Below are 26,972 nucleotides of genomic sequence, written 5' to 3'. Positions count from 1 at the left end.
TGAGGTTTTAGCAGTTTTGTTCTGAACTTCTCTGATAAGGATTTAAAGGCGATTTTTATTGCCTACAAGTGTCCCGCTCATAAACTAAACCAACATTGAGCGAATCTCGAATGTACCTCAAAATCCATTTCACGGCATCCCGATGACCCACTCCTGGATCATGCATGTATCTAGAAACCATGCTCACCGCCTGTGATAAATCTGGTCTCGTACATACCATCGCGTACATCAAGCTCCCAACCGCACTCGCATATGGAGTCTTCAACATCAACTCACGAACTTCAACTGACTTTGGTGAAAGACCAGATGAAAGCTTCAAATGGGCTCCCAATGGTACACTAACTGGCTTCGTATCCATGCTAACATGGAATCGCTGTAGGACCTTCTTCAAATAAGCCACCTGTGTCAAACAAATTCTGCCCTTCTTCTTGTCTCTGCCGATCTCCATCCCTAAAATGCGCTTCGCCTCACCCAAGTCCTTCATCTCAAACTCATTTGAAAGCTAAACTTTCAACTCATCTATAGCCGACCTGGAAATAGAGGCAACCAACATGTCATCGACATAGAGCAATAAATAAATGTACGCACCTCCTTTTAACTTGCGAAAATATACGCAAGGATCAAACTGGCTCCGAGTGTACGAATGACCAAGCATAAAACCATCAAATCACCTATACCACTGTCGAGGAGACTGCTTCAAACCATATAGAGATTTCTTTAGTTTGCAAACTAACTTTTCTTTCCCTGCAGCTCGGAATCCCAATGGCTGAGTCATATATATTTCTTCATCAAGATCACCATGAAGAAATGTCGTCTTCACATCCAACTGATCTAACTCCAAACCATACTGTGCCACCAAAGCTAGCAAAATCCGAATCGAAGAGTGCTTCACTACCGGAGAGAAAACCTCATTATAATTTATTCCTTCCTCATGTGCATAGCCCTTCGCAACCAACCTAGCTTTGAACCTCAATGAAGTACCTTCAATGCCCTCCTTCTTCGTGTATACCCACTTGCAACCAATTGCTTTCCGCCCCTTTGGAAGCTCAACAAGCTCCCATGTATCGTTCTTATGAAGAGATTCCATCTCCTCCTGCATAGCCACCTATCACGAATCAGCCTCCGAATTCTGTTCGGCCTCTCTGAATGTAGTAGGCACCAACTCATCGATACTCTCCACCGGAAGTGCATACGCAACTGTGTCGGCATACCGTGCTGGCATCTGTATGTTTCTCCTCTGTCTCCGAACCGCAATAGAATCCTGAACCTGAGCCGTCGGTCCCTGATCCTGCACATATGCAGGGCACCCGAATACCTTGAGCTGGTCATAGTCATGTGCTGGCTTTCCCGACCACATCTCCATAGGGGTTTTCCCCTCAATCGCAGATGAAGGCAGCCTATTAATGAGGTGGCTCGCATATGTAAGTGCCTCAGCCCAAAAGATCTTCTCCAAACCACTCTGCGACAATAAGCATCGGATCTTCTCCAGTAAAGACCGATTCAACCTCTCTGCCACCCCATTTTGCTGCGGTGTATGACTAACTGTGAAGTGTCTCTCTATGCCCTCGTCTCGACATAGCTGCTGAAAGGGGTCAGAAGTATACTCACCACCGTTGTCGGATCGCAACGTCTTGATCTTTCTCCCAGTCTGCAGTTCCAATTTCTTCTTCCACTCCACAAACAAATCTAGGACTTCACTCTTCTTCGTCATGGTGTACACCCAACAACGCCTAGAATAGTCATCTACAAAAGTGACGAACCAATGTCGACCACCAAGTGATGCAGTCTTGGTGGGACCCCAAACGTCTGTGTGCACGTAGTCCAGAATGTCTCTCGTCTGATGAATGGCAGTCCCGAACTTCACCTTCGTCTTCTTACCAAGAACACAGTGCTCACAGAACTCAATCTTTCCACTCTTGGCTCCCTTCAATAGCCCCTGCTTGCATAATGCCTGCAGTGACTTTTCACCTGTGTGTCCCAACCTATAGTGCCAAAGTCTGCTCATGTCCGCTTCTCAAATAGCCGAAGCAACCTGGCCAATCTCAGTGCTTCCCTTCAGATAATACAAATTCTGATTGCGAACTCCCTTCATCACCACCAATGATCCCTTAGTAACCTTCGCTACAGCATTTTCGAAAGTCACCTTGAATCCCTTCATCTCTAAAGCTCCAACTGAGATAAGATTTTTCTTCAGTTGAGGAACAAATCTCACCTCCTTCAACTCACGGACTACTCCATCGTGCATCCTAATCCGCATGGTACCTATCCCACAAACGTCACAGGATTGATCATTTCCCATGACAACAACGCCCCCGTCGACTTTCTTAAAAGATGCAAACCAGTCTCGCCTAGGGGTCACATGAAAAGTAGCGCCGGAATAAAGCATCCAATCTGATGCATCCACATGGTTCACCTCCGGAGTAATCAGTAGAGAAAAGCACGAATCATCGGAATCATCGCCTTTCGCAATATTCACCTCATTGGGCTTTGGGCCATTTTTCTTGCCATTCTCTTTCACCTTGAGCTTCGGGCAGTCTCTCTTCCAATGTCCCTGCTCCTTGCAGAATGCACATTGGTTCTTTGTTAATTGGTGGCGGCCTCTAGACTTTGACCTCCCTCTGTTACCACCTTTCGGATATGGGCTTCTACCTCTCGTCGACAAGGCCTCTCCTGAAGTACTAGCACGGGAAGTCTCCTTATCCTTCCTCCTCAAATCGTAATTTGTCAAAACGTTAGTCACTTCACTATAGCTGATAGAAGATCTCCCATTCAACAAAGTGAGCACGAAGGTATCATACTCCTCATCCGGTAAGGAGCCCAACAAAATAATCGCCTTGTACTCATCCGATATCTTCTCATCAACATTCGCCAAGTCCGACAATAACTTAGTATAGTTGTTCACATGAGCCGCAAGCGAGGTACCTTTGGACATCTGGAATCTGAATAACCTACGCAGCAAGTGCAACCGGTTCTCAACACTCTTCGTAAGGTACTCATCTGGAATCTGAATAACCTACGCAGCAAGTGCAACCGGTTCTCAACACTCTTCGTAAGGTACTTATTATTAAGAATTTCCCACATCTTCATCGCAGACGTCACCCCAATCACATCATACTTCAGCTCCTATTCCAAACAGGACCTGATCACCCCACAAGCGTTCCTATTCATCTTATCCCATACCGCCTCTTCATATTTAGGTGGCCTCTCGTGGACCATGATGGTCTCTTCCAAATTCTGAGCATTGAGCACATCCTGTACGTCGCTCATCCACAAACCAAAGTTGATTTTGCCGTCATACTTCACCACACTAATTTTAGTGTTCTGAAAACCAACTTGTATTGTACCCGCCATCGATTTTTTGCTTTCACCTTCTTCTCCCATTGTGAACTAACTCCAAATTGTAGAGAAAGAACAAATTTGATAGAATTAGGAACCACCCAACTGAACCCTAGATCGGATTCCAAATAGATTTCCTAACCACACGAGGAAAGCGAAATCTCCAACGGCAACTCCTAATGCTATCTCCACCGAAGCCGAGAACTCCAAGAACTAAGCTTCACACAAGAATCTTCCTCCACCAAAAAAACCCTAGATCTGAAATCTGGGCTCTGATACCATTGTTGCGCGCAGCGGAAATTTCGGCAGCATTTCGACAGCACAACAAGAGAGTCAGATCGCAATAAGAATTCCCGTCTCACCAAGGAGACAAGAATCTAAAGCGGATATCTCAACAAAGTGAGATATCGGCTCTTCCTCTCATCAGTTCTAGGACTGACCTGTCGAGGGATCCTAAAAACTATTACAAATCACACAAAACCAGTACAACCAATTTTTACGTGGTTCGGCAAATTGCCTACGTCCACGGGACAAGGAGGGGGGAGATCTACTAATAGAGGGAGAGAATACAACTAGAGTTTACAATCACTCACAATCTAAACCCTCAAACAAACTCTCAAATCCCTCACACAAATACTCTCTCAAAGGGATGCACAAAACCCTAAATAACAAAACAATGGTGACTGCTTCTTTTATCCTCCAGCCGCAAAAGAATAACCAAGCCGAAAAATCAATTCTCCTGCGCGTGCACACTGTAGCCGCCACAAAAGTTCCGTGTCCTCCCTTGATTGCTCCAAGCCTCAAAAACCTAGATACAGCTACAAATATATATATAGCATCAAGTTTTGGAGTTCGGGTGGGCCTGGCCTGCTATTGTTCACGCGGAAAACAAAAAACCGAAATCGCGTTCTGCTCACGCGATTTTTCTCCCAAAACTCGTGGACCCCACCACGCTCACATATTCCTCCTCTTCAGAGACTTTTATGTATTGAAGCTCTTCTTCTTCTTCTTCATCCTCCTCCTCAAATTCTTCAACATCCTCCTTGAGCTCGTCAAATACCTCATTGACTTCTTCCTCCTCCTCCTCCTCCAATTATGCGATAGTATTGATGAAAATAAACTTAAACATCGCAATAGAGAAAGAATGGGATTGGGAAAGAAACATTTCTCACATATGAAGAAAACGTGATATTGATACGGGCAATTTTGATAGTTGGGATATTGATTGTACATATTTTTGACCAAAAGTGGTACATTGCAGTGAAATACTACTTATAAGGTGGTTTCTATTAGAAAAATACATTAAAGGTGGTTCCATCAATTTTAAAACTTATAAGGTAGTTTTCATGACCCCCCTCGCCCCCCCACCCCCAATGAACAAAAAATTGAGTTTATATATTTTGTAATGGCTAAAATATCAGATTACACTTATTTTTCAACAAGACATAAAAAAAACGGTGCTATCAACAACAAGACCTAAAAACTGACGCACTAACCAGTCATCGAAATTTTGATTTGAGCGACTAAATTACTAGTATTTGCATATACAGCCCTCAAATCTTCCACACTTATATATTTGATAATCACATTTTTATTACATTTTATACCCTCATTATCTATTTTATTTAAATACAAATGTCACTAATAAACATGTTTATCTTAATTTGCAGGTTAATGAAGAATTAATAAATAAAAACCCTAAAGAATCAAACTCTCTCATTTTCTACTATTTATTAAAGTCCAAATATGAAAACAAAAGAAGGCCCAAAAAACCTTAAGAATCCATGAAGTATTCGGGTCAAGAAATCACAAAAAAATCAAATCTATTGCTAACAAATCGGTCGACCAACCGATTAGCGCCCAATCGGTAGGCAACCGATTGGCCAATCGGTAGGCAAACGATTGGCCAATCGGTCAGGAACCGATTGGTCAACTGATTAATTTGCAACAGAAACTATTTTATAACTAAGATTTAATCCTTAATTTCCAAGAAATATCCAAGGGTTCTCATTCGTTGATGTAGGCTTGGGGTAGAGGGTGAGGGGTTTGAGTGTAATTTTTTTTATAATAACTCCATTTAGAGAGAAGAGTTACTCTTAATTGAGAAGACCTTCTAAAATTATAACTTTATTGCAATTAACAAAAGAAGTTTTCACCTCTTCATATATTTTCTTCTCTTCTCTTTGTTTGATGATGAATATGAAGATGAATATGAAGGTTTGCTTTCAAGAGGCTAGAACTCTCTTGCAATGTAAACTTTTTCTTTTATCTTTTATTTTATTGTAATACTTTTTTCTTGTTTTAGATATTCAAGGAGCTAGAACCCTCTTGTTTTAGATTTATTTTGATACATTGTAGAGTAGATTTACTTTTATGTCTTTATTTTTAGTATACATTTATTTTCTTGCATAGTTTAGATTTTATTTTTTTGCATTATTTTCAAGAGGCTAGAACCCTCTTTATAATTAGTTTTTATTCATTCTTTTCCTTTTATTCTCTAAAAGGCTAGAATCCTCTTGGGAATTAGTTTTTATTTTTATTCTTTTCCTTTTATTTTCTCTAGTGTAGATTTTATTTGTTTGTTTTTATTTTCTAAAACGTGGATGTAATTCTTGTAGGAATTCTAGAATTCTATGAAACTAGTTTGATTTCTTCTATAATTTTTGAATTATTCTCTTGTGCTTAAAATAATCATGCTTAGGATAATCAATTAGAGAACTAATTGGTAGAAGATGAATTTGATAATCTATACTTATCTTGAGTGGTTTGATAGGTTATGCTTATGGGTTCTAAAATTACTATCTAGTTATTGTTCTTTTCATCAATGCTAATTTTATTTGGATGATAATTTGATAGGTTATGCTTTCGTTAAGTGGTTTGATAGTCTATGCTTAATAAATTTTAAAGTAAAATGTAATAAAAATAAAATAGTTCATAATCTATAAGTGAAATTGACTAGTGGATTCAATTCTAGATTTCTCATATCTCTAATTGAATCCTCCATATTTTACTTTCTTAATTTTCCTCTTTATTCTTAATTTTTCTTTATTTATTTTTTATTTTCTTCATCTTTCTTTCTCCCCTCTCAATCTAGTTTTGTTTTATTTACATATTATCACATCCACTCTCTTTATCTCTCTACAACCACTTTCATCACTCCTAAATTGTCACATATACAATGTAGAAAACTAATTTTAATTAACTCTTACAATACTTTCCTCATATGATCTATAATTTTTATACTATAACTTGATAGTTGTGCGCTTACAACTTTGGTTCTCTATTTATACCCCCGTTCACTATTTGCTCTCCAAATTTAAATATTTGCAAAAAAGAAAAAAAAAGAAAAAAACGAAACTGCTCTCTCCTCACTTAAATTATCCTTCTTCTTAACACTCTCCCTTCAATCTTCTCATTTCCTCCTCCCTTCTTTTTTTCCTTCCAGCATTCTCTCCTACGATTTTGGTAAATGTTTGTGGGGGGGAGAGTGAGAAAGAGAGAGAGAGAGAGAGAGATTTGCTTGTTTACAAATATTTAAATTTAGAGGATAACTTAAGAGAGATAACGAAAGTGAGGAGAGAGAGATTTGCTTTTTTACAAATATTTAAATGTAGAGGATAACGAAAGTGAGGAGAGAGAGAGATTTGTTTTTTTACAAATATTTAAATTTAGAGGACAAATCTATAAGTGTGGAAGATTTGAAGGGTGTATAATCAAATACCAGCAATTTAGCTTCTCAACTCAAATTTTTGATTACCGGCGACTCCGACGAGTGTGTTAATTTTTAGGTCTTATTGTCAATAGCACCAGAATGAGGATACTGGGGAGGAGGAAAGGAGAGATGGACTAGAAGAGGGAAGGAGAGGAGGATGAAGATGGTCGAGAGATTTGGGTGGAGGTGGGAGATTTTTACAAATATTTAAATTTTGGAGGGCAAATCTATTAGTGTGGGAGATTTGAGTGGTGTATCTGCAAAATTCTTAATTTTCCCGCTCAAATTAAAACTCCTATGATCGAGTTATGCCTTATTGGTTAAGTGTGTTAATTTTTAAGTCTTCTTATCGTAGATATCAACTTTTATGTCTTACTGAATAATGAGCATCAATTTGTATGCTAATTTGATATTTAGCTATTTTTATAACATATATTAAGTTTATTAGAACTTTACTATAGTTGCTGCATGCGTAGACCCAATTACTTTAGTATATAGATAAATGTTATAAAAAATTAAACTATTGTTGAATGGAAATACGTACCAATGATGTTTCGAGAACACCTTTACAGAAAAATGTTGTGCCTCGAGAATCCAAACCAATCGCTAAGAAAAAGATAAACCAACACACCAACAAGCACAAACAATTGCTAACACCAGTTTTACGTGGTTCGGCAACTTGGAGAATAATCAACAACCAAATTTTCAGAACTTCACAGAAGAATTGGTTGTTAGAAAAAAAAACTTCACAGTACGAGAGTCTAAGTTCATTAAGAAATACAAAATACATAACACCAATAATACCCACCTTACCTTGGTGCAAGAATTACTGAACACCCCGAAATGCTTGAAAATTCACATTATTGATTATATCATTCTGAATTTGTTTAGAATCCGGGGAAGAATTTTCAACAGCAAGGTAGGATTCAATGTAGAACATGAACTCTTCATGTTGAATATTTCATTCTACATTGATTATTTTGTTTATTTCAGAATAATAAAAAGAATTTATTCTTCTCTCATGTGAGAGTTTCTTGTTCACGTCCACGGGGCAAGGAAGGGGGAGTTTTCACTATTAGAAATCAAGAGAAACAAACTAGGGTTACAATCTCTCACCAAAAAACCCACAACAACTCACTCTTGATCTCTCCAAATGCTCCTAGAATAGAAGCCCAAAGAAAACCCCTTTCAACAGCTCAAAACTCGTGCCTTTTAAACCCTAGAAAACACCCATTGGGTATTTATACCAAAGCTAAACGAAACGGGTCTGGAAAACAGACCCAGACCGAAACCCGCATCGCGGTCGACCGCAGCTCCATGTGCGGTCGACCGCGAAAAGTCCAGAGGCTCACCCAACTCTCTGGACCAAATCCGGTCGACCGCCGCTACATGTCCGGTCGACCGCCCAATATCCAGAGCCCAAAATCAATCCTTCGTGCACATTGCGGTCGACCGCAGCTCCACCTCCGGTCGACCGCCAGACGCTCAAAAGCACTCTTCGACTTTTTCCAGTGATCAACTCCATACACTCGCCGAATCTACAATTCTCCACCTCGAATCTACAATTCTCCACCTTGGCGAACGTTTTCCCAAAACTGAGCCGACACCGATCAAACCAATGCCTCAACTGTTGCATCCAGTACACCATGGCAACGGACTCATGACAACGGACCCTATCCACAACACGTCGAGACCCAAACGGGAGTGCGAACACTCAACCCCAAACCAACTGTGTCTACTCACCAAACAACTGAGCCTACACCGACTATACCAAATGCTACTCACCAAACAACTGAGCCTACACCGACTATACCAAATGCCTCACTTACTGAGACCCAAATGGGAGTACAAACACTCACCCCAAATGTCGATGTCGCTCACCAAATCGTCTGCATCAGAAAACTGACTGCCTACGTATCCTATCCAAGGAATCAAGCCTTCACGTAGTTCACCTTTGGCCTCCAAAGGCCCTCAATCCATCTTGCAGCTGATAGCATCATCAACGGCCCCAAACTGAAAACAGTCCAACACCTCCACCTGAGATGAAACAATGGCCGTATCCAAAACATATCCACCAACTACATCCAAATCAACCACCTCATCATCTGCACCCAAAAATAAATGACTCCCACGCTGTGCCACCTCAACTGGAATCCCAACCAATGCAGAATGACCTGGAGTATGTGGAGTAAGCTCCACCCAATGTGGAGTAGCATCAACCTCCACCCGCTGCGATATCCCTCTGACCTGATCAATACTCTCCACCTGCCGAGAGTCCAAAGTGACAAACCTTCTCAGACCAAACTCAGAAGCTCCCCACTTATAGCCGAATGAACTCCTGAATCCCAAATGCGCAATCGGATCTAATCTCACATCAGCGATGTGACCAAGTGCTGGGTAGCCCAATATCCGACGCCAACCAAAATCTGAAACAGCTCCACCAGACCTAACAACTCTATACGTAACAGTCGGCAACCTCATAAGATGACCTAAACCTGTCGAAGCCTGAATACCAGATCCACTGCTAGACAACCAATACCAATCCTCCTCCAGAAAAGAACGGCTCACTGAATCCGTCATCTCATCACGTCGCCCCACTGTCTCCTCTCCTCTGAAGTGTCTCCAACTGCCATGAGCTCGGCACCAATGCAAGAAAGGACTCCTACTAGAACAAGTACAACTGGTAACCTTTCTGCCCATACACCTCCTCCAACTGTTGCGGACTACTAGGGCTTTATACCAACGGGACTTGGTTGCAACCCAAATATGCCTAGTACAATCCCCAACATAGGAAACAAAATAACGATTACCTCCCGATGATGCCTCCTCGGAAAGCCCCCCAATGCCTGACTGAACACCTCCAATAAGACCCCTCGATCGGTGGATAGAAGTGCTGAACTCCACCTCGGTCTTCTCGCTCATCCTAATGTGCTCACAAGACTTCAATCTGCAGGTCATAGCACTCCTCAACAATCTGTGTACGGTATAACCAACAATATATCCCAGCACCAAACAATACCACAGTCTAGTCATAGAAGTCGTCAGCGCTCTATCAATCACCGTGCTCCCAAACAGATAATATAAGTTTCTCCTCCTGACACCCTTCATCACAATCATGGACCCCGATGTGACCTTCAAGCGAGAATCCGCCAAAGTCACCCTATAGCCTGATGCCTCTAATACCCCAAGTGAAATGATGTTCTTCCTCAGTTGAGGAACGAACCTCACATCAGCCAACTCCCGGATTATTCCGTCACTCATTCGAATCTGAACGGTACCAATACCACCAATAGGGCACCTGTGATCATTACCCATAAGAACAGCATCCCCTCTTTCCAACTCCTGAAAGCTGGAGAACCAATCCCTTCTAGGGCATATGTGGTAAGTAGCACCAGAATCCAACATCCACTCGGTAGAGTCGGCAACATCAACTGATGGGAGAGCTGAGCATGAATAGCCCGAAGAATCTGAATCTGAAACATCGCCACTAGCCTTGGCAACATTTACCTCTGAAGCTTGAATAGCTTTCCCTTTATTCTTCACGGCTTGCAATTTTGGGCATTCGGCTTTCCAATGTCCATCCTCTCTACAAAAAGCACACTGATTCCTACCAACTGCAGGATGCCCCACTCTAGACTGCGACCTTCTTCCACGGTTTGGACTTTTAGCTCTTGCAACCAATGCACCTGCAACCGGCTCAATGGAAGTCTCCTTGTCCTTCTTTCGAAGTTGATAGTTCACAAGGGCTGCGGTGACCTCACTATACGAAAGAGATGCCTTCCCATTAATAAGAGTGAGGACGAATGTCTCATATTCCTCGTCGAGTAAGGAACTCAATAACAACAATGCTTTATCCTCATCTTCAACAATGATATCTATGTTCGCCAAATCTGCAAATAGCTTCGTGTAGTGGTTCATGTGATCACTAATGGATGTCCCCTTCTTCAATTGGAAGCGATAAAGCCTCCTCTTCAAATGCAAACGATTTTCGACACTCTTTGTCAAATATTTGCCCTCTAGGACCTCCCAAATCTTCTTTGCCGAAGTTTCATTCATCACATCATATTTTAGATCTTGGGTAAGGCAAGACCTAATCACACCACACGCCGTTCTATTCATTTTATTCCAAACCTTTTTATCCATGTTGTCCGGTTTCCCGTCCAACTCTAATGTATCTTCCAAATTTTGCACATTTAGCGCATCCATGACTTCACATCTCCAAAGTCCAAAATTATTTGTGCCGTTGAACTTTTCCACATCTATTTTCATAGAATGTATATTCAAACTTTGGATGGCCCTCACACTAGAAGAACCCTCCCCATGTTTATCCTTTCCGGCCATAATCTCAAAGCACCCAAACATTTGCGGAACAAACAAGAAAATAGACCCAACTTGAAAAAGATAGAAACTTTACCACAAAGATCCCACCTTTATCACCAATCGAAGCTCTAGATGAACTTCCCAACTGATCTATACCTCCAAAAAGCCCAAGCGTTGCCCGGAGCTCTGATACCACTTGTTGTGCCTCGAGAATCCAAACCAATCGCCAAGAAAAAGATAACCAACACACCAAAACAATAGCACAAACAATCAAACACTAGTTTTACAAGGAAGGGGGAGTTTTCACTATTAGAAATCAAGAGAAACAAACTAGGGTTACAATCTCTCACCAAAAAACCCACAACAACTCACTCTTGATCTCTCCAAATGCTCCTAGAATAGAAGCCCAAAGAAAACCCCTTTCAACAGCTCAAAACTCTTGCCTTTTAAACCCTAAAAAACACCCATTGGGTATCTATACCAAAGCTAAACGAAACGGGTCTGAAAAACAGACCCAGACCGAAACCCGCATCGCGGTCGACCGCAGCTCCATGTGCGGTCGACCGCGAAAAGTCCAGAGGCTCACCCAACTCTCTGGACCAAATCCGGTCGACCGCCGCTACATGTCCGGTCGACCGCCCAATATCCAGAGCCCAAAATCAATCCTTCGTGCACATTGCGGTCGACCGCAGCTCCACCTCCGGTCGACCGCCAGACGCTCAAAAGCACTCTTCGACTTTTTCCAGTGATCAACTCCATACACTCGCCGAATCTACAATTCTCCACCTCGAATCTACAAAAAACACAACGACAATGATGCTTTTCTAGAAAAACACAACACAACCAACCATGGTATCCAAGCATGTATAATTTGAGGGTCTAATGATAATTAAAGAAGTTTTGGGTGTCTGTTATGATAAAAAAACCCTAATTTTCTCCTGAAAGCTCGATCGAGAGTAACTGGTCTGTCTCTGGCCACTTTATCCCCGGTTCATATTCCTATTTTCCAATTTTGATCTCTCTTTTCATTCAAGCTCCTTCAAGTCTTCGATCACTGGGCAAAAGTTTTTCCTTAATGCGTGTTCAGCATGTGAACTGGGCAAAAGTTTTTCCTTAATGCGTGTTCAGAACGTGTTGGCACCAAAGAAAAGAGTTTCCTATGTGAAGATGAGATATGAGCTCGAAATCTACTCCTTTATAGTTAAAGGAGTATCCAAAGATTTACTGTTTATGCTACAACAAATTACTGTATTATGAACAATAAATCTTTATATCCCCCGCATGTGTAACATAATAAATTTACTGTTTATACTATATTATTTTACTGAACTATGAACAGTAAATATTGGATCCTTCTTTACGTATAGAGCAATAGATACGAATTCTAATTTTAAACCTACAATAATCAAATCAAATTTATTAAACCTTAGAGGAAGAAGATAGGTTCAAAATGCAATGTAAAAAGAAAACAGGGGAAAGGACGGCTACACACAAGTGTCTTTAAATAGTAAAAATCTTTAGGTCAACCATTTCAGCTTGACTTTTTGTCCTTACTCGAGTTCAAGAACTAACTTGAATTACCGAAGGGTTTTGTACATGAACTTGATGAAAGAGAGGGGAGGATGTGAATCTCAATCAAATCAACCAAGTAAGTTATAAAAATGCAATTGCACTTTCTGCTCTCCACATGTCTTCATCATTCTCAAATGGGGCCTACTTCAAAACGGCATCTAAGCCCTATCCAAAGTAATTTAACTAGATGAAACAAAGTCATCAACCCACAAAATTATTGCTTATTGGTTTCTTTCTCACCTCTTAACCCTTGTCCTTAATCTAAGTAGTTAAACGACTAAGCAGATATTAAATTCTAAAGACATCCTTATCAAATCAAATATCAAAATTTAGTACTAAACTAAGAAAAACTATTTGAATAATTTCTTTTATTGAGTTGGTCTCTTTCTTTGGTCCAAGTTTCCAAACGTCTCCACGTGCATCGCTCACCCAAGACTAGCCTCTCCTTTCCTCTCTCTTCGTTGTCCTCTCACACAAGGAAAAAGCGAGGGGAAAATAGGAAAAGTTCGGGTAGGCAGCCGAAGTCGCAATCTAATCGGAGCTCCGATAACGGCATTTCCTATCGGATTCGAGCGGAGACTCTCCATAGGACTCGGATCCGGATCTTGTTGGCGGAATGTACGCGGCTCCGCCTCCCCGCGGATCCGCAACCGCTGAAACGGCGAGGGTGGAGCCTAGGGTTTACCAAGCTTGGAAGGGTAGCAATGTGAGTCTGTCTCTTTCTAATGTCTAAAATTTTTGCTGAATTTGGAAAGTACAAGGGTTTGTTGCAGGATTTTGGGTTTACTTGGTAAGTTACGGTTCGATCTGTGAGGGTTTATTGTTGTTATAGGAGACATTTTGTTGGATTAGGGTAAAGTGTGTTGATTTTGTTTTTGGGTAATGTTGAGTTGGCCATTTGGGGGGAGTACTGTTGATTATTTAGAAAGATTTGGGTAGTTTTCGTTGGAAAGTTGTGATTTTTTTTTTTTGATTAAAATGGGTTTCTTTGATATTGGGCATTTTAGTTTCTTTATGGTGTTTGAGGAGAGAAGGGAATGTGCAGATTTTTTTTTTCTTTTATAGCGGAAGCTTCATACATTTCAAAAATTTGTTGGTGGTGAAACTTAGCAGATATGTACTTGTTTTAGTGACATTTCTATAGTGGGGAATTTTTGGTAACTAACTCCAAGGCAGTGATGAGATTGGATGGATCAACAAGCCTCCAATAAAGATAAATAAGCTGTTTAGTATTAAGAATGTTTGCAAGTACTAAATTTCTTAGCCTCGACATGAAGCATGTAATCTAGATTTTAAAGGTGATCTTTGAGCAATTAGGTCATATAAAGTTGCCTCCTTTCGGAAATAAAAAATCATCATCAGTTACTCACAAGGGCGGATGCACATTAAAGCTAGGATGGCAATTGCACCTCTGACAATATGATACATTGCATTCTAAAGCCTTCTAAATTTACAACTCGCTCCCCATAATTTAAAAATGTTTGCACCCTGTTCGAATTTTAAGCCATTAAAGTTGAAAATTTAGCTCTTTTATCAAGAATGTTATTTTATAATATTGTATTTTAATTTAAAAAATTTCTTTGGTTGTTTAGAATCAATTGGTAATTTCAAAACTAGTATGAGCGAGTAGTTATTTGTTAATATCAAATATCAAGTGCACTGGATACATCATTTATGTGTTCATTTAATGTCATTACCCCCCCCCCCCCCCCCCCCAAAAAAAAAAAAAAAAAAAACAAAAAAAAAACAAAAAACAAAAAAAATTTGGGATTTGCCACTTACTCGATGTGAACATTGTTAAAGTAGAAAGAGAGGAAAATTAGCCATCCTTGAAACTGAAATCTCAAACCAAAGAAGGTGAACCTGTGGCTATCTTTTTCATCATTGTATCTCATGTGATTCAGTGGATGAACTCTCATGAACATTATAACTCTACCATGTATTATCATCACTCTATTTTAATTTTAATAGAATTATCTTCTTAATTTTCGTGAAGTTAACCTTTATTTAAAAATACATATGGTGGTAAGTATTTGGATTGGCCTAGTGATACTAGGAATTGTATTTGGAAGTTGCCACTTTTTAATGAGTAAGTTAGAGATGAATTTAGTTTTTACCAGACTATCATTGCTAGAACAGAGTTAGGACTGAACTTCCATGCTATTCCAGCAATATATTCATATAATAGCATCAATATGTGGAAATCCAGGTCTAGGAGATGAGGTCTTATGTTGCATGAGGCGAGAGATGCCAAAGAAGGCGATCACTTGAGTGAACCAACACGTTATGACTATAAGTAGTATGCAATTAAGCACGATATGATTAAGTGATGAAAGGACAAATTAATGACAATGGTATTTTCTAAATCACAAGTTATGATACCTAACAAGACATAAACCATCTAAATAAAGCAAGTAACAAATACTAAATAGTAATACTACTAATAACTACTAATATAGATATTAAAGCGACAAAGTTTAACTTTCAAGGTTCAAATAGTGGTGTCCTCAAAATGATATAGGTATACCTTGCAACGAAAAAAGCAGAAATCAACCAAGAAAAAAAAGTAGAAAATTCACACACACATACACACACTTTGGTAGACTCAGACACTTTTTGCAACCTCAAAAATTCAAAACAGAGACATACCCCTCTTGCGCCTTGCTGCACAGTCTTAGGGGAGTGCTTGAGGTGCCTAGGCAAGCTCTTGAGGCACAAAAAGGCGCTCACCTTCCTAATTCATTCTTTGTCTGATGATATGCAATGCTCTAAGGTACAAAATTGTCTTGCTTGAGTGTATGAGGCCTCACACTAAAACATTGTATATCACTATAGGAATGACTGCTATATTTCATGATGGTTCTTTCTTTAAGTTCACCAAATCTAATACTTATGTGGTGATTTACCCCCTCTCATCCTTTTCTCCATACTGCCTCTCATCTTATTCTTGAGGATTACCAACTCTTTTCTTCCATGTTTTCAGAAGTCTCCAAGTACATTACAATCAAATTTAGGCATCTCTAAGATCTCTCGAACAACATTATCCTGCTTCTGTTTTCTTGCCATTCCTAATTCTTCTGCCTAAAATGATAAATCTGTTATTGCCCCTATTCTGATGATGTCATGTCACTTTCCATGCTTTATTTCAAAGTTTCAAACTCTGTCTTGCAAGGAAAGATGTACGGTTTAACCAAAGCTTTGGAGCCTAATCTTGGTGTTCTTTCATATGCTTTGGTGACATGAAACTCACATCCCATTTTAGTATCTATACTTCATCTCAGTGCAGAACTTTTCTTCAAGATGTTATTTCTTATTATTTCCTTCGGCTATACACTAGAAATCTGTCCTAATTTTTTGTCTATTCACCCTCTTAACTAAAATTAATAGACTAATTTTTTAGATATTTCAACTCCTCAGTTGCTCCTTGTAGAAGACATACACCAAGTTCATTGAGTGACAGGTGATTGATTGTATAACTAATTGCAATAAGTAAAGTGGCAATGTGATTCAGGGATGCTTAATGGAGATGCTGAACAGTGCTCGATGCACATCACATGCTCCTTCACTTTAAATATTCATTTGGGTAAATATACAAAGTGCTCACTGAAATTACATTTATCAAGACATTGCTACTGAAAGGGAAAGCTTGGTTAGATAATGATGCTTCTTTCTTCTTTTGCATTGAAATTTCTTAACTTCAACCTTTTACTGACTGCCTCCTTTAGATTTCATGTTGAGTTTTTTTTTGTTTCCTTTCTTTTCTTCCCATACATGTATCCTGATCACTAGCATTTCTTTTGAATAATACAATTTATTCGTGTTTTGCAGATATTTTTCCTTCAAGGGAGATTTATTTTTGGGCCTGATGTGAGATCATTATTTCTTACTATATTTCTTATTGTGGCTCCTGTTGCTGTCTTTTGCGTATTCGTTGCCAGAAAGCTCATGGATCATTTTTCTCATCATCTGGGAATTTCCATAATGGTGGTTGCTGTTGCATTCACAATATATGTTAGTATTATCTCTATTGTAGTAATACATGTTTTCTTTTTTTGAAGTATCTTTTAATTTACTGGTTAATTAGGAATCTTTGACAATCGTTGATTTACATTCACCATGCATGTGCGGTGTGCATGCGTGCGGGTGCATGCGTGAATTCGCTATCTGTGCAACTGCAGTATCTCTTGTTTTAGTTTATTTAATATACAAATGGTTCAAGGTTACATGAATTTTTATAGTTGTTGTGTTACCATTTTACTTAAACTTTGGCTTTTGTGTATGAGAAATATTTAGAAGTCATCTCCTAACTTCCATAGTCCATACAAGTTGCTCTCTTGCTTTGATTACTTCAATACTCTGAATTTGCTGATATCCCTCTAGATATTGTTTAAAAGGCCACTGATAAAGCAATCTAAAACTACAAATTAATCATACACACACTCTTAGTAACCTTACATACTAAATTGGCAAGTAGAAGGGTAGTAACATACAGTGGCGGAGCCAGAAATTTCGATTTGGGGTGGGTATTTTTTGGAGGGGGTGTTCCAAAAATTAATAATTAAACATAATATAATTTTTTTCCATGATTGGTTAGTATCAACGCATCATTTCTTTTAAAATCAAATTTCAAATTAGAATATATTATTTATAATAACATTCTTCTTGCTTTTACTTAGAACAATTTCATGACATCTTCCTCATCAATGCTACAAAACATTATATTTTTTTGGTTGCAATACAAGGAATCAAAACAATCATTATATACTTATCTCTCGGTTTCATTCTTAATAAATTTCATTGACGAAAATACTTTTTTAAGACTTGCCATTACAAAGGACAAGATTAGTGTCAAGTTCACCAAATTATACACCAAAGGATATAAAAGTATCCATCTTCCATTCAAGTGATCATTCTATTTGTACTATTGTTCTTAAAATCAAATCATTTGATTATTCATAATGACTTTCCCTTTGCAATCTAAATAAAAGCAGGTTTAGAATTTGTTAGTTAGTGAAATGACCTGTTGATTGTTGTCATATAACTGAAGGTTATAGAATTGCTACTGTCTCTACGGAAAGAACTCTTTGAGGTCTGTATCACTGTGATACATTTGTCGAATTGCAAGACCTTGCTACTTTTGGAACTATTATATACTTTAGTTATGGGTTGATCATCTATAACAAGCCAATTCATACTATTGCAGCTTTGTTTCTAATTTTTCCCATTGCAGTTTCTTTATTGACTGTGGATGTCTAGCTTCTTGAATCTTGATAGACGAACACATATAAATCAATTTTAATTAAAAAATTGCAGTCTGTGAAATTTGAGTATCTTAATTGTGCGTTTAAACCCTAGAAAATCTCTGTTAGCGACCTGTACTTGATTTTCTTACCATTTTAACGTGGGGCCAAGGCCCTTTTGGCCCCACCTTGGCTCCATCCCTGGTAACTTGTGATCTCCTTTTAACCTCTATCCAACTTTCTTGTAGGTGTGGCAATCTTGATCTAACCCCTCAGGTTGACATGTGCATATAGACCGGGCATAGTAGGCATGAATAACAACTGATCAACCCATTTAACATGACTAATATATAAATGGTTAGGTCAATTGGGTTCAATCTATTAGCCCAATTTGAATCTGTACTTTAATTAAATTAATCAAAATGTATGAAAAAAAGAAGTCTCAAGTAGGTAATAAAAAACGTTGAATAAAAACTTAGGTTCAAACAAAAAAAAGATAATCAGCTTTCGTGGTTATCGTTTTAAATTTAATATTAGTATATTCACCTAAAGTGTTATGGTTCAATTCTTTCTACTAGAAGTTATTGAGCTGATTAATAACTAGGAAGGTTTGGGGTTAGTCATGTATAGATCAACAACACGGATCTGGAAACTGAAATTAACACTATTTATTTGGAAAAAAACTTTAGTGAACCCTAAGGTTTTTTCATGATAAGGTGTGTTCCTTACGTTCTGGAGCTTTTGGTATGCAAGTTCTGTACAGTAAAACTCTGCCTCCGGATTAACATGCAAAAGTAAACTAGGGCTCTGTTGATCCGTATCTACACTTCTTTTACTCTTTTTTTAGTTGTTAAATGTTAAATACTCAAGTTGGCTTTAACTTGATATTTTTCTATTTTGGCCATGACCTTTTGAGATAAAATTTTGACCCCTATCTAATTGAAATCTATGCTGCAAATCTGGCAACATAATCTTGATTTACAAAAAAATATTGTGTGTACTGGTTGTGGTTGCGAAGAGGAACACTTCCAGTTGATAAAAAGAGAATTACCAAATACCAACTACTGAGCAGGGTAATATTAAATATTATTCACAAGTCACAAATAGGCCAGTTAAACCTGATGCTGTGCACTTAAGTAGACCATGTTCCCATTTTGTCAATGCAGTTATTGATTGCTATTGTCTAAAGTTACATGTGATATTTGTTTGGACTTTTTTATGTTGATTTGATTGAGCTGAAAAGGACTAACAGTCATGGCGTGGCATCATCTGGATCCCAGGAGAAAGAAATGGAGCAAAAAATATATTTGATTTTTAATGTGTTGTTTAGAGCAAAAAGCTATGTTACACTTGGAGTATTAAGAGCCCCTGACCTGCAGAGTTGGAAATTTCTAAAGCTTAAAATTACACTTAAGAATTGTTCTCAATGACAATCATTTGATGATCTAGAATTTAAGAAAACACATGCTGTTCTTTTTAAAAGTTATTACATCTCTATCCATTTCCCTTTGATGTGGATCTGTAATGGATTTAAAGAAGTATATCTTATGACACTCTTTTAAAATTGTATTCTTTTCATTTAAAAGTTAGAACATTTTTTCCTCAAATCTGCCCTGTTTCCTTTTATGTTGGTGTCTCATGATATGAAGAGAAGGTTTCTTATAGGGTTATTTTTCCAGGATCTAGCTCTCCTACTGCTAACCTCTGGAAGAGATCCAGGTATCATTCCTCGTAATGCGCACCCTCCAGAGCCTGAAGGTTTTGATGGCAACATTGAAGTTGGGGGAGTTCAAACTCCACAGTTACGTTTACCTCGAACAAAGGATGTCATTGTTAATGGTATGACAGTGAAAATTAAGTATTGTGATACTTGCATGCTTTATCGCCCTCCTCGGTGTTCCCACTGTTCAATCTGCAACAATTGCGTACAACGCTTCGATCATCACTGCCCTTGGGTGGGACAATGCATTGGACTGGTAAGTGCAATTACTCAAAATTTAGCTCAACACTGTATAGATGATAATTACAGTGACTGTGTTATATAATAAAAAGATTAGATATGAAGGGTATTAAGTTTTGAGAGTAGCATATGTCAAATTATTACTAGCAATTTAAGTTTGTTTCCTCACAGTCAATTATTCCTATGTCAGCATTGACTAAATAAGTCCATTTTTTTATCTTCCCACTTTTGCAGTTCACACTGGTTATAATATATTTTGGTTTCATATGTATGATGTTACTTATGTCTTAATCTACAAGAGTTGTTCCACTATTAATTATGAAAAAATTATCCGCAGGTTGGATTCTTATAAAGTGGAAACTAAAATGATATGAAATTTCATTATGAAAGAAAAGATTGGAGATTTAGAGGATTAATTTTTCATTTTTTCTATATTCCTATAGAGAAATTAGATGTGTTTAGATACAATGTACCACATGGTGGAATTGTCATGTGTCTGGAGATTTGTATCACATGGAGTTCTCATGTCTAGATACGATGTACCACCATGGTGAAGTTACATGTGTCTAGGTATAATGTAACAAATGTAATTTCAATACTATAAATAACTTTGAAGTGAAGAGAGAACTAGCCAAGCCTTTTTCAGTCTGACCCTTGATTTCAACATGGTACCAGAGAAAAATCTGAGATCAAGAGAACCCCTCTTTTTCCTACACCTCGGGAGCGTCGAGGAGACCGCATCACAAGTGCTATCCCCACGTTTCCCCCGGCATCTTTGTCATCTTCACATTGACGGCATCACTTAGTACCCCATCAAAGTCATTTGCAAGAAGTCAGGACAAAAATGTAATCGAGGGTCAGTTCCTTAAAGTTGTCAATTGTTCAAACATCGTACTACACGCTACACACTTGGTTTTGATCTCAAGGATGCCATCACCATTGCCATCAGGATTTTACTGATTGTGTGGGAACATGCATGGTGAACCTGAGACCTGGACTGATCATCAAGCAGAAAACGAAGCATGCTATTATCTGCTCCTTTACACCTAGTTGGCGGTGACGTTTTCATCCTACTGCCTATGTGCATGTGATCTTATTTATTGTCTCCATCTCAGAGATCCTATTGTTTGTCACCATGTCAAAGATCTTGTTGCTTGTGGTATATGGGAGATTCTAGTGTTTGTCTCCATGTCAGAGATCTTATTGTTTGTCTTCATGTCGGAGATCTTGCTACTCCTTTCATATTGGTTTCTATTGTTTGTCTCCATGTTGGAGATCCTTGAGATCTTTTTTCCTGTCCCCACTCTGGGGATTTTACAATTTGTCTCCACATTTGAGGTCTTATTGTCCATCTTCATGTCAGAGATTTTATTGTCGGTCTCCATTTCGGAGGTTCTAGTTCTTGTCTCCATGTCGGAGATATTCTAGTTAATGTCCCTATGTTGGAGATCCTACTGCATGTCTCCATATTGGAGATCTTCAGATTACTACCGGATACCTTGACTAATCCATGTTTTGTGCCGAAGTTTCTATTGATACTTTTGCTTATAAAGCTACCAATATTGGACAAAAACCATGATGATTTTCAAGATTGATGGTTTTTCTTCTAGGAAAAGTTTTTCAGTCATACGTGACAAGTTGGGTATGCATGTCATTCTTCTTCTTGAGGAGGAGCATAGTGAAATAACTTGTGTCCAAGTACAATGTCTCGCATACTGAAGTTATTCATATAACCATATATGATGTACCGGAATTATCAAGGCGCAATGCAGACCGCAAAGTTCCTTTGCCCGCACCATGCGCAAAGCGATGCTCTCACCTCGTTGAAGCGAGGCGCACCTTACAAAAAGTTTCTTTTTAAGATAAACTAACAAACATGTAGGAACATGTTTAAGAATGTCCATATGAAAAAGATGTCAAGATAAATAATTTCACTTACCAAATCATAAAACAGTTTCTTCATACAAATTATGCATAGTTGTACATCAAACTACTCATTCTTTTCAGTTTGTAGGCTACATGTCAATCAACTAGGTAGAATGAATATTCGGTGCTTGAAACTAAATAAAGAAGGCACTACTTGGTCCAAAGGAAATTGCTGGAGTATAAAATAGAGGAGAACAAGTGAAATATAAATCACTAAACCCACAAAATTTATGCAAACAACATTGCTCCATATTCCATATTCCATATTCCATAAACCTAGAGAAAATAAAAAATAGAGATTCAAGTTTGTAAAGAAAGTGAAAATAAAAAAAACTAGTAAAAATAAAATACCTTATCATAAGATTTCACTGGAGGATGCTCGTTGGAGAATTGTTCACTGAAGGATCCTTAGCCGTTGGGCTCTTTGATGGAATGTTTGCTTCAAATCCTCAATCTGTAGAAGACGCAAGAAGAGAGAAAGAGGCTGTTGGAAAAGAGAACAATGGTGCAAATTATGGTTTTTTATAGGGTATTAGTAATCGAGGTATTAAAGGGTTTATTTTAGTGTTGAATACGTAGCAGAACCGATTGGAAAAATTTTATGCTTAAAAAACAGAAGCAAGGCTTCAATAGCGTCCTGTTTGATGCGCAAGGTGCTCACAAGGCGCTAAAGGCTGCACGCCTTGCGAAAGTAGAGAGCTCTGCATTTGATATAGGGAACTTCTCCTATGCGTCGAGATGCCCAACACGTTGGGCGCACGTCCTGGAGCGCATTTGATTATGCTGGACTGTACCACTTGGTGGTGTTGTAATGTATCTAGATACAATGTATCTCATGTAATTTCTTTACTGTAGATAAGGTTAAAGGGAAAATGGTAAGGGGGTTGAGAAGGAAGGGAATGGGGAGTAGAGCGCAATGAGGTGGAGGGGAGGGAGTCCCTTTTAGCCTCCTTGTTTGGTTGAAAGGGGGAGTGAAGGAAGGTACACTACTTTTTCTTGTTTGGTTGAGGGGATGGGAAGTGATGTGAGTGATGAGTTAGTTAAAGTACAATAATATCCTTTTTGTTGAGTATATTTTCCTTACAAGAAAATAACTAAATAACTCTTATATGTTCTAGATTGAAAAACTTTCAACTCTTGGTCGGCTTTGAGTGCAAGCTTAAGTACAAATGCACAGTCACTCAGCTATTTACTTGTTTGCTAGCAATACTTTGTTATTTAGCCTTAAGCTAATAATAACCTTGGCTGAAAAGCTAGGCTAAGAGTGTGTTTGACATTATTATGATAGGGCTTTTGACAAGGAGTGGTAATTTGGGGTTTATGACAAAATTTGTGGGTATAAATCATTATTAGATAGCTTCTTTGTCCATCCTTAGCTATTGTTCAATGTCCATACATTTTGGGAGACTGTGGACAATCACCATTTCCAACTTGTTTTTTCTTTCCCTCACCTCCCCTTTAGAGATGAGTCCAGGATTGTTTGGTTGGGGGGAGAGGGCTCAATGTCACGAATGAGCAATTGAAATAATCTTTTATTTTGTTAATTGTAAAAAGATTGTCCTTTGTTATTAAGTTTACGGTAAAGGCTCTATCAATGAATTATCACAATGTAAGAAAATCAATTTAAATGCTCTTCCTACTTAGAATAATAACGTGCTCATATACATTCTTCGAAATCACGAATAGTACAATTGACATCAAGGTTATCGATAGCGGATAGCGTCGCGTAGCGGTGAGGTATCACTAAGGTTATTTCGGGCTATTACGACAAAATAGCGATAAAAAACGTAAAGTCAAATAGCGGTCTAATTCAGATATGTATAAATACTAAAAAAAATTAAAAAAAAAATCTAAGAAATCTAAAAGTACATATTAGATGATTTAAAAAGATCCTAAACATGAAATAGACATGTAACCATCACGTAATACCGAAGATGACCGGAGGAGTCAAAAAGTCGTCGTCTTCGAGAAGAAGAGCCTAGCGGTGACAAGACTGTCCTAAGAGGAGTTCACGGTGAAGGAGGTGAGAGAAAGTATCAAGGTAGGTGTCAGGAGGCTATGAGAGGTAGCAGGAATATACTAAAAATCACAAGAGACGGTGGAATGCAATGGTCAAGGGTTGAGTTTAATTTTAAAAAAATAAGCCTCAAACCGCTTTTAAATAGCAGTCAAAAAATAAATTTCGAATGCAATCGTTCACTATTTACCGCTATGACACACTATTGGTCGTTTTTTGCGAACAGACATTCCGTAATATGTCACCGCTATTGCGCGATAGCGTAGCGGGCGATAGCGTCGCGGGAAGGGACCGCTAACGCTATTAGCGCCGCTATTGCGGGGTGATTTAAAAAGATCCTAAACATGAAATAGACATGTAACCATCACGTAATACCGAAGATGACCGGAGGAGTCAAAAAGTCGTCGTCTTCGAGAAGAAGAGCCTAGCGGTGACAAGACTGTCCTAAGAGGAGTTCACGGTGAAGGAGGTGAGAGAAAGTATCAAGGTAGGTGTCAGGAGGCTATGAGAGGTAGCAGGAATATACTAAAAATCACAAGAGACGGTGGAATGCAATGGTCAAGGGTTGAGTTTAATTTTAAAAAAATAAGCCTCAAACCGCTTTTAAATAGCAGTCAAAAAATAAATTTCGAATGCAATCGTTCACTATTTACCGCTATGACACACTATTGGTCGTTTTTTGCGAACAGACATTCCGTAATATGTCACCGCTATTGCGCGATAGCGTAGCGGGCGATAGCGTCGCGGGAAGGGACCGTTAACGCTATTAGCGCCGCTATTATTGGGCTATTTACCGTTATTTATAACAGTGATTGACATGCTCGTGTATTCTCTGAAATCACAAATGTTACTTTTTTGCTTTATTTATTCATTGCAAGTTATTTAAAAAAAACTATTTTACCATATTAGTCCCTTAATTCTTATGTTTTGAAATTAGTCTCTCTAATCATTGAAATTGCTGATAGCTCCCCCGATTATTATAAGTTACTTCAAATTGGTCCATTTAATCATTAATATTGCGATTGGGTTCTCTAATTCTTATAAGTTGGTTCAAAGTAAATTCTTACTGTAGCACCATAAGGTATAGAAATAATAACAATTTTAATAATTTGAGAAAATTGTTTTTAAGATTTAAAGACTTTAGGGACTAATATTAAAAGGGTTTTTTGATATTGATCCCTTAAATTTGACCTATTTTGATATTAATCCATTTAGTCTTCATATTTCGATATCTGGTTCTCAAATTGCATTTGTGTGCTGATATCAGCCCATCTGTTAGGTTTTCTTTTAAAACCCTAAACCATGGTTGGGTTTAACTATGGAGGCTCAATTACTAAAATATCCATACAGTTTAATTCACCCTACCTAATGAAGTGATCTCCTTCAACCCAACCACTGTCCTTGGCTACTCCAACAACTCCGTCTTCTATTGTCCCTTCCAATCTCCCTCTCTCCCTAGCTCCTCTAACCTCCTTATAAACAATCTCATCTCCTTCCAAGTCCTTGCTCTTGTTATAACAACTTCCATTACCATCACAACACAACTTACCGAATCAAAACTGTAGGGGAGACTTACTTCACAAATGCCAATAATACTTATCTGCTTATATTTGATTACTTGGGGAGATGATGTGCCCACAATTTTTGATGAGTTTGAGGTTGATAATGAGTTTGTTCTTGAGGCCAATTCATTTGCTTACTAAGCGGTCATTTACCCTTTAAGGATCAGGTGATGACTCTGTTGTCGCCTTCGCAGAGTTGATGTTGTTCACCATAATGGACCATTGGAGAATAAAAAGTGAAACGGGTCGGGTAATTATATTAGGTTTAAGTGGGTTTGGTATTGGTTCTGGGCAATATTTTGAATGTCAGATGTCGGGGATATGTCAGACGACTAAAATCCAAGTCGGATTGCGGAATTTAGGGAAATATGGGAGATATACAATAAATATTAGATTGTCATAATATCGGATGGTGTGCATATAAAATACAATGTCCTAAATGCAATCTAAACATATTTAATAAAATACATAGTCTAAGCATACAAAATGATGTTTAGGATCAGTAACCGATTCTGGAAATTTGCTTCTTGATTGCAAGAGAAAGTGAGCAAGAGGGAATAAATGAGAGAGAATACAGAGAGAGAACTATGGAGGGAGGCCTTAAAACCCTTTATCGTCATAACCTCAATCCGATGTTGATATTTGGCAGCGATCACTCAGTCGACTTTGCCTTAGAGAGAAAGCGAATGAGGAGTATAGTAGTTTATTTTTAGGGCATAATTTTGCCTTAAACTTGGCTATATGGTTCTTTAATTGGGAATGTAACAATTGGATAATCAGGTTTAGGTTTTGGATTTTAAAGCTAAGCCCAAAGAGCAAGGTCTTGAAAATCAGCATATTTGTTGATATCTAGAGGCTGAGATATCGGCCAATATGTCCGACATGCCCCGTCATGTCTCGAAATTTCCCTCAAAACGGCACGCGACATTGGAAGCATGGTATCGTGGCGTTGGAGCCTCCAAACCGACATGTTAGCTACTATTTAAAACCTTGGGTCTAGGGGTATAACTATCTTTACAAGTAAAAAGTTAACTTTAACAACATATTTCTCTTCATTTGGAACAATATCGAAAAAACCCAAAACCCGCAAAATATAAGATCTTTAAGCGTTTTTTGAGAAAAAGATATATTAGCCTAAAACAAATAGACGAGTGGGCGGAGCATATTTTGAGGTGACATTTGTTTGGGTTCATTGTTTTGAAAAAGCTAGATAGATAAATTTACTGGTACACCCTAAATTGAAACAAGAAATATGCTGTTTGCTTAATTGTTTTCTCAAAAATTACTACGTAGTATGCTTATGCTTATGGGCACATATATGAAAAAA

At 38.4% G+C, this 26,972-nt stretch overlaps 1 protein-coding gene across 1 annotated transcript in view; it reads left to right on the top strand.

Moving 5' to 3' along the window:
- The window catches only part of LOC109837343 (probable protein S-acyltransferase 7), an 18,474-nt gene continuing 4,863 nt past the window's right edge, over nt 13,362–26,972 (top strand). Inside the window, exons 1-3 of the mRNA XM_020405539.1 lie at nt 13,362–13,646; nt 16,769–16,951; nt 19,860–20,156. Of these exons, the coding sequence (XP_020261128.1) occupies nt 13,557–13,646; nt 16,769–16,951; nt 19,860–20,156 (570 nt within the window). The 5' untranslated portion in view covers nt 13,362–13,556. The remainder of the gene's footprint in view (nt 13,647–16,768; nt 16,952–19,859; nt 20,157–26,972) is intronic.

The sequence above is a fragment of the Asparagus officinalis genome, chromosome 4 (assembly GCF_001876935.1).
Source record: "Asparagus officinalis chromosome 4, Aspof.V1, whole genome shotgun sequence".
Taxonomy (NCBI): Eukaryota; Viridiplantae; Streptophyta; class Magnoliopsida; order Asparagales; family Asparagaceae; genus Asparagus; species Asparagus officinalis.
This window is presented reverse-complemented; position numbering and strand designations above follow the sequence as displayed.